This window comes from Lynx rufus, unplaced genomic scaffold (assembly GCF_022079265.1).
Source record: "Lynx rufus isolate CCGP_SWC_20201006 ecotype Redwood Valley unplaced genomic scaffold, mLynRuf1.p SCAF_10, whole genome shotgun sequence".
Lineage (NCBI taxonomy): Eukaryota > Metazoa > Chordata > Mammalia > Carnivora > Felidae > Lynx > Lynx rufus.
In genome coordinates, this window is record NW_025814824.1 from 11080773 (window position 1) to 11096745 (window position 15973).

The 15973-nt window shown below is 47.3% G+C and overlaps 1 protein-coding gene across 1 annotated transcript; it reads right to left on the minus strand.

Annotated features, from left to right (window-relative positions):
* Positions 1-4871: 4871 nt before the first annotated feature.
* Positions 4872-9166, minus strand: TMEM252 (transmembrane protein 252). Its single transcript, XM_047100422.1, is given in 3 exon segments — positions 4872-4916; positions 4918-5098; positions 8889-9166. Coding segments are annotated over 3 exon segments (504 nt in total).
* Positions 9167-15973: the final 6807 nt, after the last annotated feature.

A 15973-nucleotide genomic window follows, 5' to 3' on the forward strand; every position in this document is an offset into this window, starting at 1 on the left:
ATTCTGGGTTTTTTTTTATTTCTAGCATATGTGTCTGGCACAGCCCAGGTATTCATTCATTCATTCATTCATTCATTCAGCAAACACTGATTGAACAACTACTTTATACAGAGTCCTGCTTTTGGTGCAGCGAGATGTACAAAACATGATTCCCGCTCCCGGGAGTTTGTAACTTGGGAACAGGAGGATGTGAATGTTAGGGTAGAGGTACAAGCAACACGCTTTGGGAAACACAGCAAGGTGGACTCTGAGATAACAAGACCCATGGCACTTGAGGGGTTTCCCAAAAAGTGGGGCTTCCCGGGACTTATAACCATTTATGTAGTTTCACCAGGGGTCGGTGTAGCGGAACGAAGACTAAGAGTGGAGAGGTAGGGTGACTGAAGGGGAGGCTGGCCTTGGGTCCGGTGGGAGGATGGCATGGACGAGTGAGGTCGAGGGAGACACCGTGTTATAAATACCAGGCGGGGCATGGGTCTGGGCCCAGCTATGGAAAGAAGCAACTGCACGGCCACCTGTTTTTACAGAGCTTTTTCTCAGCTAGGTTGCCAAGGAGGAGGTCGTGTAGTGACCCTAGGACACAGCCTTTCCCTCTGGAAGCCTGCTCAGTTTCACATTGCCGGGATGTTCTTTCCACTCTGCATAGAATCCAAGCTTCTCTTGCAGAACTATATACGTATCTGCTCTTGCCTTACCCTTAGGAGACGTTAAAGACAGGAAATCCCTGGTCTCTCTGTCTTAAAGGTGAATCTCCAGCCACCAGTCTTTCGGAAGAATGGACGACTGGAGAGGTCCAAGAATTTTGTGGGGACCCCAGGAGGCAGTCATAGAAGATGCTGTGGATGGAGTGTGGCAACTATGAGGGCCCCCTCTTCTACTCGGCTAATATTGAGGGGTTTACTCGCTACACCATGTGCCTCCAGAACAATGATGAGCAACAGTGTGGATGATCCAGTGGTTCCCAACCAGGGCAGTGCCACTACTTACCCATGGGGTGTTTGGAAATGTGTGTGGATACACGCCAAGGAGGCATTTACAGGGAGGAGACCACGATTCTAAATATCCTGCCAGGTGTCAGCCAGTCCCTTAGAACAAAAAAATTGTTTTGCCTCATTCGTGATTCTTGGGTTTATTAGCTGACCTTGAGAATGGCAGGCAGCCATTATTAAAATGAGATCACGTATGAAATCTTACTGATCCAAGGTACGGCCTAGATCCAAAGTACTCACGGAACAGATCGTTTTGTGTGACGTTTCAGACTGAAGGCCTTGGACATGACCTGAAGGCTTTCTCCACGGGAAGTCTCAGATTGATGGTTGGCCCCATGGTGGCACATTGGGCTGACAGTTGGCTGTTCTGAGCCAGCGGTCTCTGCAGATAATAAAGGCAATGACGGGGCCCATGGTGTGCTGACTTCTGATTGGCCAACTGTGGGTCAGTGTAAGGCATGGGATTTACTTTGACAGCCATATCCATCCGCCATGGCAGGTGTGTGGAAGCTGGAAAGCACCTGGGGGATCTGGTAGCGACCAAACAGGTGACTCCGTTTTATTATTTGACCGTGCACTGGGTGCTCTTGGAGCACATGGACACTGACATCTCAGACACCTGCCTGGAGGACATTTCCTTTCCCGAGTGGAGAAGGGCCTGAGAAAATCGTGCACCTTTCGAAATGACGTAACTGGCCGTAAATCAGTTCCTGGTCCTTCAACAGTTACAAACAGCAAGAGATTGCCAGAGGCAGCAGAGCTTAGCAGATGCCTTTTCCACCTCAACTGGCCACAGTCTTTATCGGTGGACGTGGCTCATGCAGTTGACAGCCCATCTGGTATGTGAATCAGCCTAACCTGTCATGGAAAATTACAGAACATGGTGTATGCATTATATACCCACATCCTTATCGTCTTTTCATGTCTTTTCATGCCTAGGATGTGCCCTGCAATATAGGGAAGCTGGGGAGATACCTCACCAAAGACCGTGTGTTTATGTAGAATACTTAAGGTATGGGTAGACTTACCAGTAAAAGGAGTTTTGGAGTGGAGAGTTCAAATATACACCTGCTGCATCTTGGATATGCGTAAGATGCAGCATAGTTACTATAACCGACCTCGTGATGCACATCTTCTGGGGGGGGGGATGGGGGAGTACTTAAAGTTGCTACTCAAGAGGGATGTTACAAGATTAAAATACTGAAGAGCCAGCACCTCTGAGGATTCCCCTTCCTCGATGGGTGAGTCTTCCATTCCCATTTGGGAGGAGGGAAGGAGGGAAGACTGTGGTGGGAGTTTGCCTCTTCCCCGCACTCTTATAGCCTACAGGCCTCCCTTGCCATCCAGGGAATCGTGGTTCTCCACCCATCACCATTCATTTCACCACATACTTAAGGAAGATGAGGGGATGCAGTGTATGCCTCCTTGAGTAAATCTCCCAGGGGTGGCCGGTGAATCTTACGAAGCACCACGGAACACTTTTGTTCTGAGTTGCAGTGGGGCTTAATTGTTGGGCCTCTCAAAGGTGAGATTTGTTTGGGGTAATCCCCATGTCCTTGAGGCAAGCTTGCTTCAGAGGACATATGTTTTTAAGAAAGCAATGAATGTCTATTAGTGGTCCTTATTTTAAGTACAAAATTTATTGCAGTAAAGAGATCAAAGCAATTCTCTTAGTGAGTGTGTTTCATGTGACTATCAGAAGTGGGAGTAACCATCCGCTACAAAGCAAACTCTGGAAGAAAGCCCAATGACAGAGTTTGTTCAGGTCAGTGGATGCTCTCAGACCCCAGAGAATATTCCAGGAGAACAATCTCAGTAGAGCAATGGAAAGACATGACAAGAGAGAAATAATAAATTGCGTTGCAGATAAACGATCACCTTCCTGTTGGACAACCATGACTGGCCTTCATATCCAGTTATGCCCTTGATGTCAAGGATTCAAATCACGGATGCCCAAATTCATGTTTCATGTAAAGGGACCAGGATTTCCTTTCTTGTGGCTTCCTGTGTATTTGTCAGGACACGCATAATCTGTGCACTCAGCAAAAAAGGAGAAGAGGAGGCCATGGAGGCCCCATTCCATCTCTACAACTCTCTTCCTCCTTGAAAGATCTTCACCCTTCCCACCACTGTCCAAACCATCTTTCGTCATCGACGGAATGATCAGAGGCAAGGAAACTGCACCATGAGGTGAGGGCCAAGCTCCTGGGCAGAAAACGTCGGCGGGGGGGGGGGGGGGGGGGGCTTATTTACATTTTAAAAGTGAACCCTATTAGATGTCAATGACAATGAAAAAATTTTAAATCTTTTTTAAATTAAAAAGAAAAAAAGCAAACGCTAAAGCAAGCTTGGCTGCTTCCCCAAGGGCTTTAAGGTAGTGCACCTGCCCTGGGGCTCCGCTCCTGTTAGGACCCACTTTCCGAAGCAGGACAGAAGTCCAGACTGCTCCGTGGGAGGAGGAAAGTAAGACAGGGTTAACCCAGCACAAATGTTTGAAGCGAAAAATCCTCTCACGCCCCTCTGTGGACCCTGCTTCACCCCCCCGGAAACAACTGTAGGTTATCTGGAAAGTTGCTTAATGGCTCGAAGTCTCAGTTTATGTGTCTGTAAAAGGGGAATAGCCACTGCGCCTGTTACCGAAGAGTATATTGAGGGCTAAATCCAAAGCACACAAAGTTTATGGTGCAGAGCCCATCCCATAAAAGACACTCTGTAATTGTTAGATATTAATCCCAGCATAAATTCCTCACTTGATGGAGGAAGAAACTGAGGCCCGGAGAGAAGAAGATTCTTGTCCAAGCGCCAACACATTAAGCTGCATCTCTCCCCTCCACCCTGCCACCCGACTTGTCTTCTTATATTAAAACATATCATAAAATATAATAAAGCTGAGGAGGAATCAGGGGGTTTTAAAAGAAATGTCCCGAGTCAAAAATGCATGGACCCATATCTTGAGACACAGAGAACTTTCTGTTAAGGATCAAAGCATTCCACCATAGTCTCCTTTCTTTCAAAGTCTAGAGATTCACAGGGGGATTTGTTGAAATATACATGTATATTTTAATGCTTTTCAACATTTACATCAAAATCTAGATTCATACAACCTATGGCTAATACAGTTTCTTCCCCTAAATTCTGTGCCTTATGAATTTTTAAGTCTGTTCCACTTGAGTGCCTGAGAAATCTTGTCCTCTCTGCTTGTACAACCGTCCCGTTTTTAAGATCTTCCTTCAAAATTCTGTGTTCCAGCCATTTTGAAAGCAAATATTACAGTTGCTGTCCACATAGAAACCACACACACACAATTAAAAGAAAGTCATACAAAGTAACATTCGCGGCTTCCAAGAGGAAACCTCCCGCAAGGTGAATTATTATGCTGTCACTCCGGTTAATAGGGTAAACGGGGGGAGCTGCAAAGCCAGCCCCCAAAACCTGCAAATTAAACGGGATGATGACCCTTCGTCTCCAGCACACTTTCTTCTTGCAGTTGTTGGGTAATGTACCTGAAAGCCCATGGCTGTCCATGAGCAGCACCTGTTCTCCCCGTTGGGGGCTGGGGTGCTGGAGGGGGTTGAGTGAGAGCTAGAAGCCTCTTGGGGCACAGCTCCAAACGGCAGTCCAAAAGCCCAACTGGGCTGGGATTAGCGTGGATCCTTTGAAATGTGGCTTGCTGTCCACCACACCCTTCCGGGACCCCACGCTGCCCTGGCAGACCAAAGCACGTCCAGGAAACCGTAATGCTGTCGTTTCCCGCATCTCCTCGGCGTGCGCTCATGAGGGTCCCCGAAGACCCTTTCCCTCCCGTCGTCCAGTGCCCGCGTTTACTACCAGCAGCCGTATCCCATGAGGGTGCATCCCAAGCACTAGAGAGTATCTCCTACTTCAGCATCTTGAGCGTCCCGCAAATGGTGTGGCTGTCGCCACCCCCGCCTGCCACGGACTCCTCGTAGGAAGGTGGGGCCTCTGGGCGGGCAGCAGGTGCATCCTCGAATCCAAGGCCCATCTCTGTGTACACAGGTGGAGGGACATCCGAGGCCTCTCCCTCTGCCGGACAGGGTTGTTTCTCCGCATCAGGACTCTCTTCATACGCAGGGGGGTAGAAATCTGGCCTGGGGATCAAAATGCCACAAACGTACACATGTTATTTAAGTGGTTAACGCCAAAGAGGCATATGCCTGACTCTCTCAAATCACACTGTGTGAAGCCAAACTGTTAAGAAACATTGATTTTGAAACAGATGTACTTCTTCCCTGGCATCACCAGTTTTTTAAAAAATGTGCTTTTTTTTTTTTTTTTTTTTTCCAGCAAAACCCTCCTCATCAGCCATGGGATGTGTGACTCTACAGTCATATTTTTCCCAGTGGGTTATTCCGAGTTATTCCCTTCCTCTTGCTCACGGGAACCAGGGGCTTTCAGCTGGGGGTTCTTCTAGAGGGCAGGAGGAGGGGGCCTCAATGCTGGAGCTGCCTTCCACCCAGTTATTTAACTCATCATATCCTTGTCCCCGTGCATACACTCCTCCTTCTCTGTGGGGTTGCACTCACTGTCTCAGATCCTCAGAGCCCACAAACTGGTCAGATGGCTATGTTATACACCTGAAACTAATGTAACATTGTGTGTCAACTACACTCACGTAAAACATTAACACAGCAAAACACAAAAAACCCCAGCTCGGTGCAGTCTCCTCAACTCTGACAGATGCTCCCCTCTCTCTTCTCCCTTTTTCAAGTCTCAGCAAGCACGTTTCCAAAAAACATAACGCGTTTCTCCAACTATCTCCACTGACAACTTCATGTAGATTTCACTTGCAGCCCTTTCTATGCCAATCGGCCAATGGCGAAAGGAGCCATTCCCGCCGAAGGTGATGTCTTCATCGGTAATCTTGCCCAACGTTGCTAATTGCTGAATCCTTCTGGCTTCTCCATCATGAATGGGACGGGGTGGGGGTTGGTGCGAGGTGAGGAGGAGAGAGGGTGAGCTTGATGGGTTTATTTATAGCGCGAATCCCTCGGTGCCTACGGGGAGTGTTTGTGGTATGTAACCACAACAGAACAGAGACTGCCATTTGTGGCCACAGCTCCATTCCAAATATTACCAGGCCCAAAGCCAGATGGCTAAAGACGCTGTCTACTGTATGGCATAAATCTCAGCCTTCACTCAGAAGTGTCACAGGGCGCACGCATAAAGACACTGAAGACACAGAGGGGAGCTTTTGCCTGGAGTGATTTGAGAAGCTTCCGGATCACTGCCACCCGCCCCCAAATCCCATCCACCTCTCCCAAACCCGTCCGCCCACACCAGTTCACATTCTCGGAGCCCCACATTCCACCACTGCAGACTCCTCTGCTCTGATGCCTCGGTGTGGGTTCCCATTTTGAATACAAATGCTTCTCAGCAATGCAACGTTTCCTTAACTGACTTACTGGCCGCTCTGAGTAGGCTGGGTACCTATTAGGTGCCGTGGGAAGAGGCAGGTCAATGTGGTGTCATGATAGCCGCATCATAGATGACTAAAATAATTCAGCACGCTGGGATGTTATGCGTGTGTTAGTAAATTCGAGCTGCCTCCTATAGGCAATCAGTTACTCTTATCAGGGATTCACACTCTCGAGGCAATCATCTAACATTTATACAAGAAAGAAAAATCATCCCTCGAGAAGCATCATCTATGATCATTTCAGTTATCTTAATCTTTTATCAAACCCAGAGACCTTGCTAGTTAGCATAATAAACATTGGAAATGGGGGTTGGTTATTATAATTTGTATCTTATTAATTAGCATAATGCCAAAAATCAACCATCATGGGTAAAATTGCTTATAATCAAGATACATATGGGGCACCTGGGCGGCTCAGTCCGTGAAGCGTCCGAGTTCAGCTCAGGTCACGATCTCACGGTTGGTGAGTTCGAGCCCCATGTTGGGCTCTGTGCCGACAGCTCGGAGACTGGAACCTGCTTTGGATTCTTTGTCTCCCTCTCTCTCTGCCCCTCCCCTGCTGGTGCTCTGTCTCTGTCTCTGTCTCTGTCTCTCTCTCTCAAATGTAAACAAACATTTGGGGGGAAAAAAAAGGATACATGCAGTAGCTAAGATATTTTATTTTTTTCCCAATGGTTTATACTATTTATTTATTTATTTATTTTCAATATATGAAGTTTATTGTCACGTTGGTTTCCACACAACACCCAGTGCTCATCCCAAAAGGTGCCCTCCTCAATACCCATCACCCACCCTCCCCTCCCTCCCACCCCCCATCAACCCTCAGTTTGTTCTCAGTTTTTAAGAGTCTCTTATGCTTGGGCTCTCTCCCACTCTAACCTCTTTTTTTTGTTTTCCTTCCCCTCCCCCATGGGTTTCTGTTAAGTTTCTCAGGATCCACCTAAGAGTGAAACCATATGGTATCTGTCTTTCTCTGTATGGCTTATTTCACTTAGCATCACACTCTCCAGTGCCATCCATGTTGAGTAGCTAAGATATTTTAGATCCAGAAGGCAAAAGAATGTTTTTAAGGAGTCTTGCAGCCTGTGTCTTAAGGATGATGCTTGAGGTTTTATCCCTGAATGGTCCTGTGTTGGGTGGGCCAAGAGTTAGGAGGGTTTTGGTTGTCTGATACCAATCCTCAGGTGAACTGCATTTGGCTCTACCGTGGCAACATATATATAACCTGAAATTTACCACTTATCCATTTTAAGTGTACCGACGAGCGGCATTCAGTACAGCCACACCGTTACCCAGGCATCTCCAGAACTTTTCCATCGTCCCAAGTTGAAACTCTGTACTCAGTAAATGGTAAGTCCCTCCTCCCCCACCGCCAGCCCTGGTCACCACTGTTCTGCTTTCTGTCTGCGAATTTCGCTGCATCTCACATAAGTGGAATCATACAGTATTTGTCTGTTTGCGTCTGGCTTTTTTTTACTTAGCATAACGTCTTCAAGGTTCATCGACACTGTAGCATGTGTCAGAATTTCCTTCTCTTTATGGCTGAATAATATTCCGCTGTGTGTGTAGACCACACTTTTTTGTTCCTTCATCCACTGGTGGACATATGGGTTGTTTCCACCTTTTTGCTCTTGTGAATAAGGCTGCTGGGAACAGTGGTATACAAATATCGCTTCAGGTTCCTGCTTTTAATTCTTTTGTCTGTATACCCAGAAGTGGAATTTCTGGATCAAGCGGTAATTCTATATTTAAGCTCTGTACTATTCTTCATAAAATGATTGCACCATTTCACATTCCCACCCGCAGTGTATAAGGTTTTGGATTGCTAACACTTGTTTTCCGTGTGTGTGTGTGTGTGTGTGTGTGTGTGTGTTTTAAACAATAGCCATCATAATGGGTGTGAGGTGGTAAGATTAACTGAACTACCTCTGGAATGTTATTATCTGGCCTTGAATCAATCTTTCACGCAAGGTGTGATCAGAACACCCAAAAGGTCCATAAGCTGGGACCGCACAGAGTTCGTGAAGAGGTGGCAGGACTAATTCTATGCCTGTCTGTTCGTTTGTTGTGTGGCAGAATTGGGCCTGGAACTTGCTTTCATTATAACCCGGTAGCCAGGCTGTGGGGGTAACTTAACCACCCCCTGCCCCTAAGGACAGCTCCCGTGATACAACAAAAGAACCTAAGAGTTGGGCCTCTTAAGTTGGCTGACGTAGCTCTTCAACGGGGGAGAGGTGGTTTCTCTGATATAAGTTCCCTCTACTTGACGGATTTCCCCAGAAGCAGCCCCATTCTTCCTAAGGATTAACCCCAAGTAATTTCCCAACAAGAAAGCTCCATTTCTAGACAGACAGCCTGGCAGGACATGGATATTATTCCACTGTGGGATTAGGGTCATTCCACTTTTCCAGAACTCAGCCCCATTGCAACTCCCCTCTGTCCCCTGGCTTTTCAGCACGTACCTGTCGACTGTGGCCAGGGGCAGTGCCCCGTGAGCAAGGTGTCGTCTGAGCACGTGCGTGAACACCCCTTTGCTTTCCCTGGCCTGGCGGTAGGTACTCCAGAAAATTCCACTCAGAAGGATCACAAACCCCAGGGGCAGAAGCATATAGGCCAGGATCAGGTTCCCTTGACAGTTGAACATCGATCCTGAGGAAATGAGGAAGGCTCCCACGCAGATCATCAGGAAGCCCGTCAGGAGGACAAGGGCACAGAGCACTAGACCGGTTCTGTTCCGCATCCCTGCCCCTCCGTGGCCCTTCCTCTCCCCTGCTTCCCTTGCTCCTCGAGAATGCTTTCATTAGCCAGCTCGAAGCTTTATATGCTCTGGGACCAAGTGGCCTTTGGACAATTAAGTGAAGTAGGCACTTAGAAGCTATTCATTAACCGTTGAAAGTAACCGTAATATCCTTGGAGGATTAACCTAAAAACACAGCATTGTGTAATGCAGGAAGGCGTGGCTTCTCACTGCTGTGTTGCTCTTCCGAGCTGGACCCTCGGCCAACCCCAGTTGTTTGAGGGAAGGTCTCCTTTGATTAAAAGGGCACGGATCTCTTAATCCCCCTGGTGGGTAATTCTCCACTAGTGCTCGAGAAATTAGCATTCCTTGATGAACTATCTTCTTTGTGGTTTGGCAGGGGATCCTTCCCTGATTTCTTCTCTCTCTCTCTGTACTAAAAAGGCATTTTTAGGGGCGCCTGGGTGGCGCAGTCGGTAAAGCGTCCGACTTCGGCCAGGTCACGATCTCGCGGTCCGGGAGTTCGAGCCCCGCGTCGGGCTCTGGGCTGATGGCTCGGAGCCTGGAGCCTGTTTCCGATTCTGTGTCTCCCTCTCTCTCTGCCCCTCGCCCGTTCATGCTCTGTCTCTCTCTGTCCCAAAAAATAAATAAACGTTGAAAAAAAAAATTAAAAAAAAAAGATATTTTTAAAGCTCTTAACAAGTATGTCGTGCCTCTCTCAATGGAACTCCCTTTAGTGCCTTCGCCCTATGTTACTGGGAAAAATTCCAGGAGAAAATCCCGTGGGGATGAACTCCCTGATTCCTTCTCTGTGGATAAGAAAATGAGCATCCACAGGGGGAGGAAAGGGAATTCTGGAGAGAAGGATTGTAATCGGCGGAGCTTTGGGAGTTTGGGGGGGGGAATTTCCGGGGATGGTTGGAAAAGGTGATGATCTGGTGACTTCTCCGATTCTGGTTTTGTATCTTTCCCACCGTTGGACCCAAACGTTGAGATCGTGGGGTCACTGCTGGTTAACACGCAGGTGTTTGAGAAAAAAATGTTTGCTTATTGCTCAACTGCTGGCAACCATGCTTGGCTGAACTTTCCTGCTCTTGCAAGAGGCCACAGGTATTTAATAAAAGAGTATGCCCTAAAATGTGTAGCATGTCTCCGCCACCGCACCAAACAGACAGACACGTGTGAGAAGCGGTGTCTGTTCAATCCACACCCTCCCTTACGTACACCTTAGGGTGTCACAAAGCATAGTAAAGCCTCTGAAAAGTCCTGCAGTCTTTCTTCCCCTCTGAAGATACATATGAAATGAAATTTGTTTTGGTAGCTGCCGTGCAAAAAAAATGTTCCCTGTCCTCTCCCCTCTACCTTGCTCTAGGTAGCTTCGCCTCAAAAAAGGTTCACGGAACCAGCCTTCTGTTTTCTGTCTGGGGCTCGCTTCTTCCGTCTTGACCGTCTTTGGTCACAGACACCCTGTTCTAGATCTGGCTCGTGCTCCGATTCCTTCCAATTTTAGTTGATGGTTTGGCACGTCCCTGCCGAGAGTCTCCTGCCCACCGGGACTCGGGGTCACATTTGTGCAGAGAGATTGTCTTCAGTCCCTCCCCGCTGCTCCTCTACCCTGCTCCTCTGTTACGATTATTTTCCATTTACTTTCCCAATGGGAAAAGGAATTCTTTGTGCTGTGCCCCGTAGTTCCGTGCACATCCTTTAGCCGCATACCCATCATCTCATGTTACGGGCTAAAAGAGAGAAAGACACGGGATCAAAAATGATGTAAGACGCTTCCCTATTCCGCCTCCTAACCTCTACCCTTATTAGCTTTAATATTTGCCCCGATCTACTTTCTTCTTCTAGTGTTGCTATTATCCTTACAGTCTGAAAACAACCCTGTTGTTCTCCCTTCTTCCCCAATTGGTCTTGAGGTTTTCAGATTTCCAAGATGGCCCCTGCCGATCCCCGCCTTCTGTTATCTGTGTCCCCTTGAGTGTGGGCTGGACATACTGAGGGTAGGCTGGACACAGTGACTTGATTCTAACCAGTAGAATATGGTTAGGGCACCTGGGTGGCTCAGTGGGTTAAGCACCCGGCTTCGGCTCAGATCACGATCTCGCGGTTCCTGGGTTCGAACCCCACGTCGGGCTCTGTGCCGCCGGCTCAGAGCCTGCAGTCTGCGTCAGATTCTGTGTCTCCTTCTCTCTCTGCCTCTCCCCTGATGGCGCTCTGTCTCTTTCTCTCAAAAATAAATAAAGGCATTAAAAATTTTTTTTAAAAATAGACTATGGCTGGCTGTCACTTCTGAAACTAGGTTGCAAAAGATGGTAACTTCATCTTTTTTTTTTTTAATGTTTATTTATTTCTGAGACAGAGACAGACAGAGCAGGAGCGGGGGAGGGGCAGAGTGAGAGGGAGACACAGAATCCGAAGCGGGCTCCCGGCTCTGAGCGGTCAGCACAGAGCCTGATGTGGGGCTCAAACTCACGAGCCGTGAGATCATGACCTGAGCTGAAGTCAGTCACCCAACCGACTGAGCCACCAAGGCTCCCCACTAGCTTTGTCTTGGTAGCAGACTTTCTATTGTCCTCATGGCTTATACCCTTTGAAGAAGGGCATGGCTCTATTGGAGAGGCCCGTATGACGAGGAACTGAGGGCAGCTTGTGGCCAACAGTCAGGGAGAAACTGCATCCTGCCGACGATCATGGGAACTTGAAATCAAATCCTTGCCCAGCTGAGCCTTGAGATGACTATATCCTAAGTAACACCTAGTTGGAGAGGCCGCAAAGCTAAGGACCCAGCTTTGTCACACCCAGCTTCCTGCCCCACAGAAACTGTGAGATGATGAGCGTGTGTTGTTTTAAGTTGCTGAGTTTTGTGGCAATTTGTTAGGCAGCAATATATAACTAAGACAGCTCTTTGGGACTCGGAAACCAAAGGGGACAAGCGGGGTTAAGTGTTTACACGGTGTCTGCACACAGAACCCACCCCGTGAAGGTAGGCTGTGATCACGCTCACCGTTTTTGTTAACATCATCAATACTGTGATTATTGGTGGTGAAGTTGGGTAGGAAGCGGCAAGATCCAGGAGACAGCAGGAGGAGGAAAGGAGTCACTTACTTGATCGAAAATAAAGGGCACGATCTTGGGCTCAGAAGAGTTGAGGAGTTTGTCTGCGGGGAGGTGGGGCATCAAGAAGAAAGACCAGGAGTATCTGCAGTTTGTGTAGAAAGTAGAGAGAAAGAGAAAAAAAATCAATATGGAAACATGAAGCATTGCTGGGAACCATGTGTCTCCCTCACGACGGTTGAGACGTCCTCCCGTAAGCTTTAGGTGGAAGTTATTTTTGTCTCTTTGTGTTTACTATTATTAAAGATATAAATTATTAAATTATATATATACATATATAGAATCACCGTAATATATATATTTATATATATATAAAAAAACTGTGATTCTGCCTCAGTTCTGAACCACATGCATGACTGCTCTCTGAGCATTATTCTCCTTTAATGCCTCAAAAATGGTGACGGTGAAATAGCACAGACATTGAGAGAAAGCACCCTGGTCTCCGTCAGTCTGGAAGATGCAGAACGTCAAGCAGAAGGGAGGTTGTGATGACAGAAGAGAAAACACAGGCCGAATCCTCAGGGCTGGAGAGAATTTGTAAAAATCCAATAAAGAGCCCAATACCAAAACATCACCTGAAAGATTCCGTTTCAGGAGCTCTCTGAGCCTCTGGCTGGCTTCCTTATGCTCTGTCCTGTCTCCTAGGTCTGCTTTGACCTCCCAGGCCAATGTTCCTGATCTTGTCCACCTCGCCAATCACCCAGCACTAAGTGTGAGAAGGAGGGGCCAAAAATATCGACTCCATTTAAAGGGAAAGAGACTGAGACACAGATTTCTGAGTCGCCCGAGTGGATACAGACGGCTTGGGACTGATGGGAAGAAGAATACACCAGAGGAATATGGGTAGAAGCCCATCTCTGTTAGAGAGATGTTCTGGGACCCAGTAGAAGCCAAGCCATAGTCCTCCTGTCCCGAGTCCCCTTCAAGAGATCCATCCAGGGAGCGCCTGGGTGGCTCAGCCAGTTACGCGTCTGACTCTTGATTTCGACTCAGGTCATGATCTCATGGTTGTGGGATCAAGCCCTGTGTCAGGCTCCACGCTGAGCCTGCTTAAGATTCTCTCTCTCTCTCTCTCTCTCTCTCTCTCTCAAAAAGGAGATCCATCTAGAAAATGTCTTGCTTTTAAACCAGTTTATTTATTCATTATTATAATTCTTAAAAATTCACTCGTCAGCAAAAGCTCCTGACTTGGCAATGGACAGTAAGACGTTATTTGGCCGCCAGCCAAACCATCTTAAAACATAATCACTCTTTCAACACTGTTCCTTTGAGCATGACTGACCCATGAGCACTTCTGAACATTGAGTGCAGCTGAGGTCCAAGCGCTGTTTTGCCTCCCATGTCCGAGCCCCCTGAACCCTCACCCTCCTTTCGGACTCCCCTGTGTAATATGTAGATTTTGTGCAACTTCTAACAGCTCTCTGCACTCCGGCCTTTGTTTACCGTGCACACGGGCCAGCGCCCTTCTCTCGAAAACAGGAAAATTGTATTGTTTTGGATGAGAGGCTAATGGGGACTTTGGAAGGAAGCTAGCTAAGGGTGTGTAGGAGCTGCTGCACAGGAGGGGGCAAGAGCCGGGGGAGAGTGGCCAGATTTCAGAAGGTCACTTTGGTTTCGGAAGTGAAGCTTTGTGGGAGGGGGGAAAGGTGAGCATATGCGTAGCCAGCCATGTCAGCCCGGTCCGATTTCATGGTGGTGATTACTGAGTGATTTCTGGATTAGCCTTTCACACGTGCAGGTTCATTGAGCACTGGCCACTTCCTTCTCCTTGTTTTCTTTGCTTTTGAAACTTTTGCCCCACCTCTCTTTTTCCCCCGCACTCAGGAAGATTTGCATGCAGACATTTTTAGGTTGGCAGGGAACGACAGCTTCTCAGAAAATGTGTGGCACCGTGCGGTAAGGTGATATTAGACCGAGGCACAAGGCTTGCATTCACCCTGGGATGAACCTAGTGAGCACGAAGGACAGAGAATGCCCAGCAAGGCCAGGACCGGTGAGACCTGTGAGTTATTCATTTAGGGTACAAAACTTCTGGGGTGCCAAAACACTTAGTAATCAAGATAAATCGTATTCTTGAACAGTATTTTAAAAACTCAAATTGACAAACTGTGACCCATGAGCTGGCCACCTGCTTCTCTGAATGAAGTTTTGGTGAGGAAATTGAGTCATGTCTATGGACCAAGGAAGAAGACAAATTCTGTTCTAGAAAGAGCTCAGCTTCCAACTTAATCCAGAAATAAGCCAGAAAAGATTTATTTTCTTTGTGGATCTGTGGAAAACTGAAAAGAGACCCTACTTCTGTGACCATTTTGAATCAGAGCAGAAGGCGAAGGCAGGGCAGAATTGGACGGCCTGCTTTTACACCAGTTGGCATGATGGTCAACTACTTGTAAATATAATGTGGGTTCTGTGTCCCACCTTACGAAATTCTCTTTCATGTTGATCTTCTCTTGAAAATTTTTTAATGTCTATTTATTTTGAGAGAGAGAGAGAGAGAAGAGACTGAGTGTGAGCAGGAGAGGGGCAGAGAGAGAGGGAGACACAGAATCCGAAGCAGGCTCCAGGCTCTGAGCTGTCCGCACAGAGCCCCGTGCGGGGCTCAAACTCACGAACCGTGAGATCACGACCTGAGCCGAAGTCGGACGCTTAACCGACTGAGCCACCAGATGCCCCGTGATCTTCTTTTGCAAACAGTGACAACCCAGCAGCCATGAGCATCCACGGTACTCTGATTATTGTCTCTGTGTACCATCCCACCAAAAAACCCAACTATCTTGGGAGAAGTGGATGATTTTGGGGCTCAGGCAGAAGCTCCAAGAGATGTAATGTTAAAGTGGAAAGCAAGGAAGTGAACGAACACTCCAAGAGTTATGCCTAATGGGTATGGGAGCCCCCCCTGAAGAGGTCTCCGCTAGCTCAGGGTTTCTTATCCTCAGCACTATTTACATTTGGAGCCCAAAAATCCTCGGCAACAGGGACTCTTCTGTGCATCGTGCAGTGTTTAGTGGTAACCCTACCCACTAGATATCCAGTCACGGAAATCAGCAATATCTACAGACACTGCTAAATGTCCCCTGGGGATCAAAACTGCCCCTGGCTGAGAACGATTGCACTAGCCCAAGATGGGACGATCTGAGCACCAACATTTCAGAAACGGAAGTAAACAGAAACACAATACATAAAAATCCACAAGTTTATAATATCTCTTCAGTACTAAACAACAATCACCTCTGATTTTTGTTATGTCGTCCTATCTATTCTCTTTGCTCCTTCCCTTACAAACTCTTTAGATAGATGTGGGAGCTTCTGGAAATTTCTTTATCCCTGCCTTGTGTCCTGGAAGCATCCCTTAGCCAAATGTTCCGGCTCATTAATTTAATATTCATCTGTGCCCGTTTAGATACTCAGCTCAATTTTTAAGGAATGGTGATTATATTTTTAATAATCCAGAAGTCTGATTATCTCCTTCACATGGCTGCTTTTCTGTTTTATGGCTGCAATAATCATCCCAGCGAATAAAGTGCTGATGATCGGGGCCAGCTTTTAGGGTGTGCAGGTAGATGATCTTGGTGTGGGAGGTTCCTCTCTACAGCATATGAGATCTGGAAACCTCTCATATCAGAAGCATCTGGTGCTTTCCTCTTCTTGTCACCTCTTCCCACCCTGTTCCTATTATTGTATATGTAGATTTAT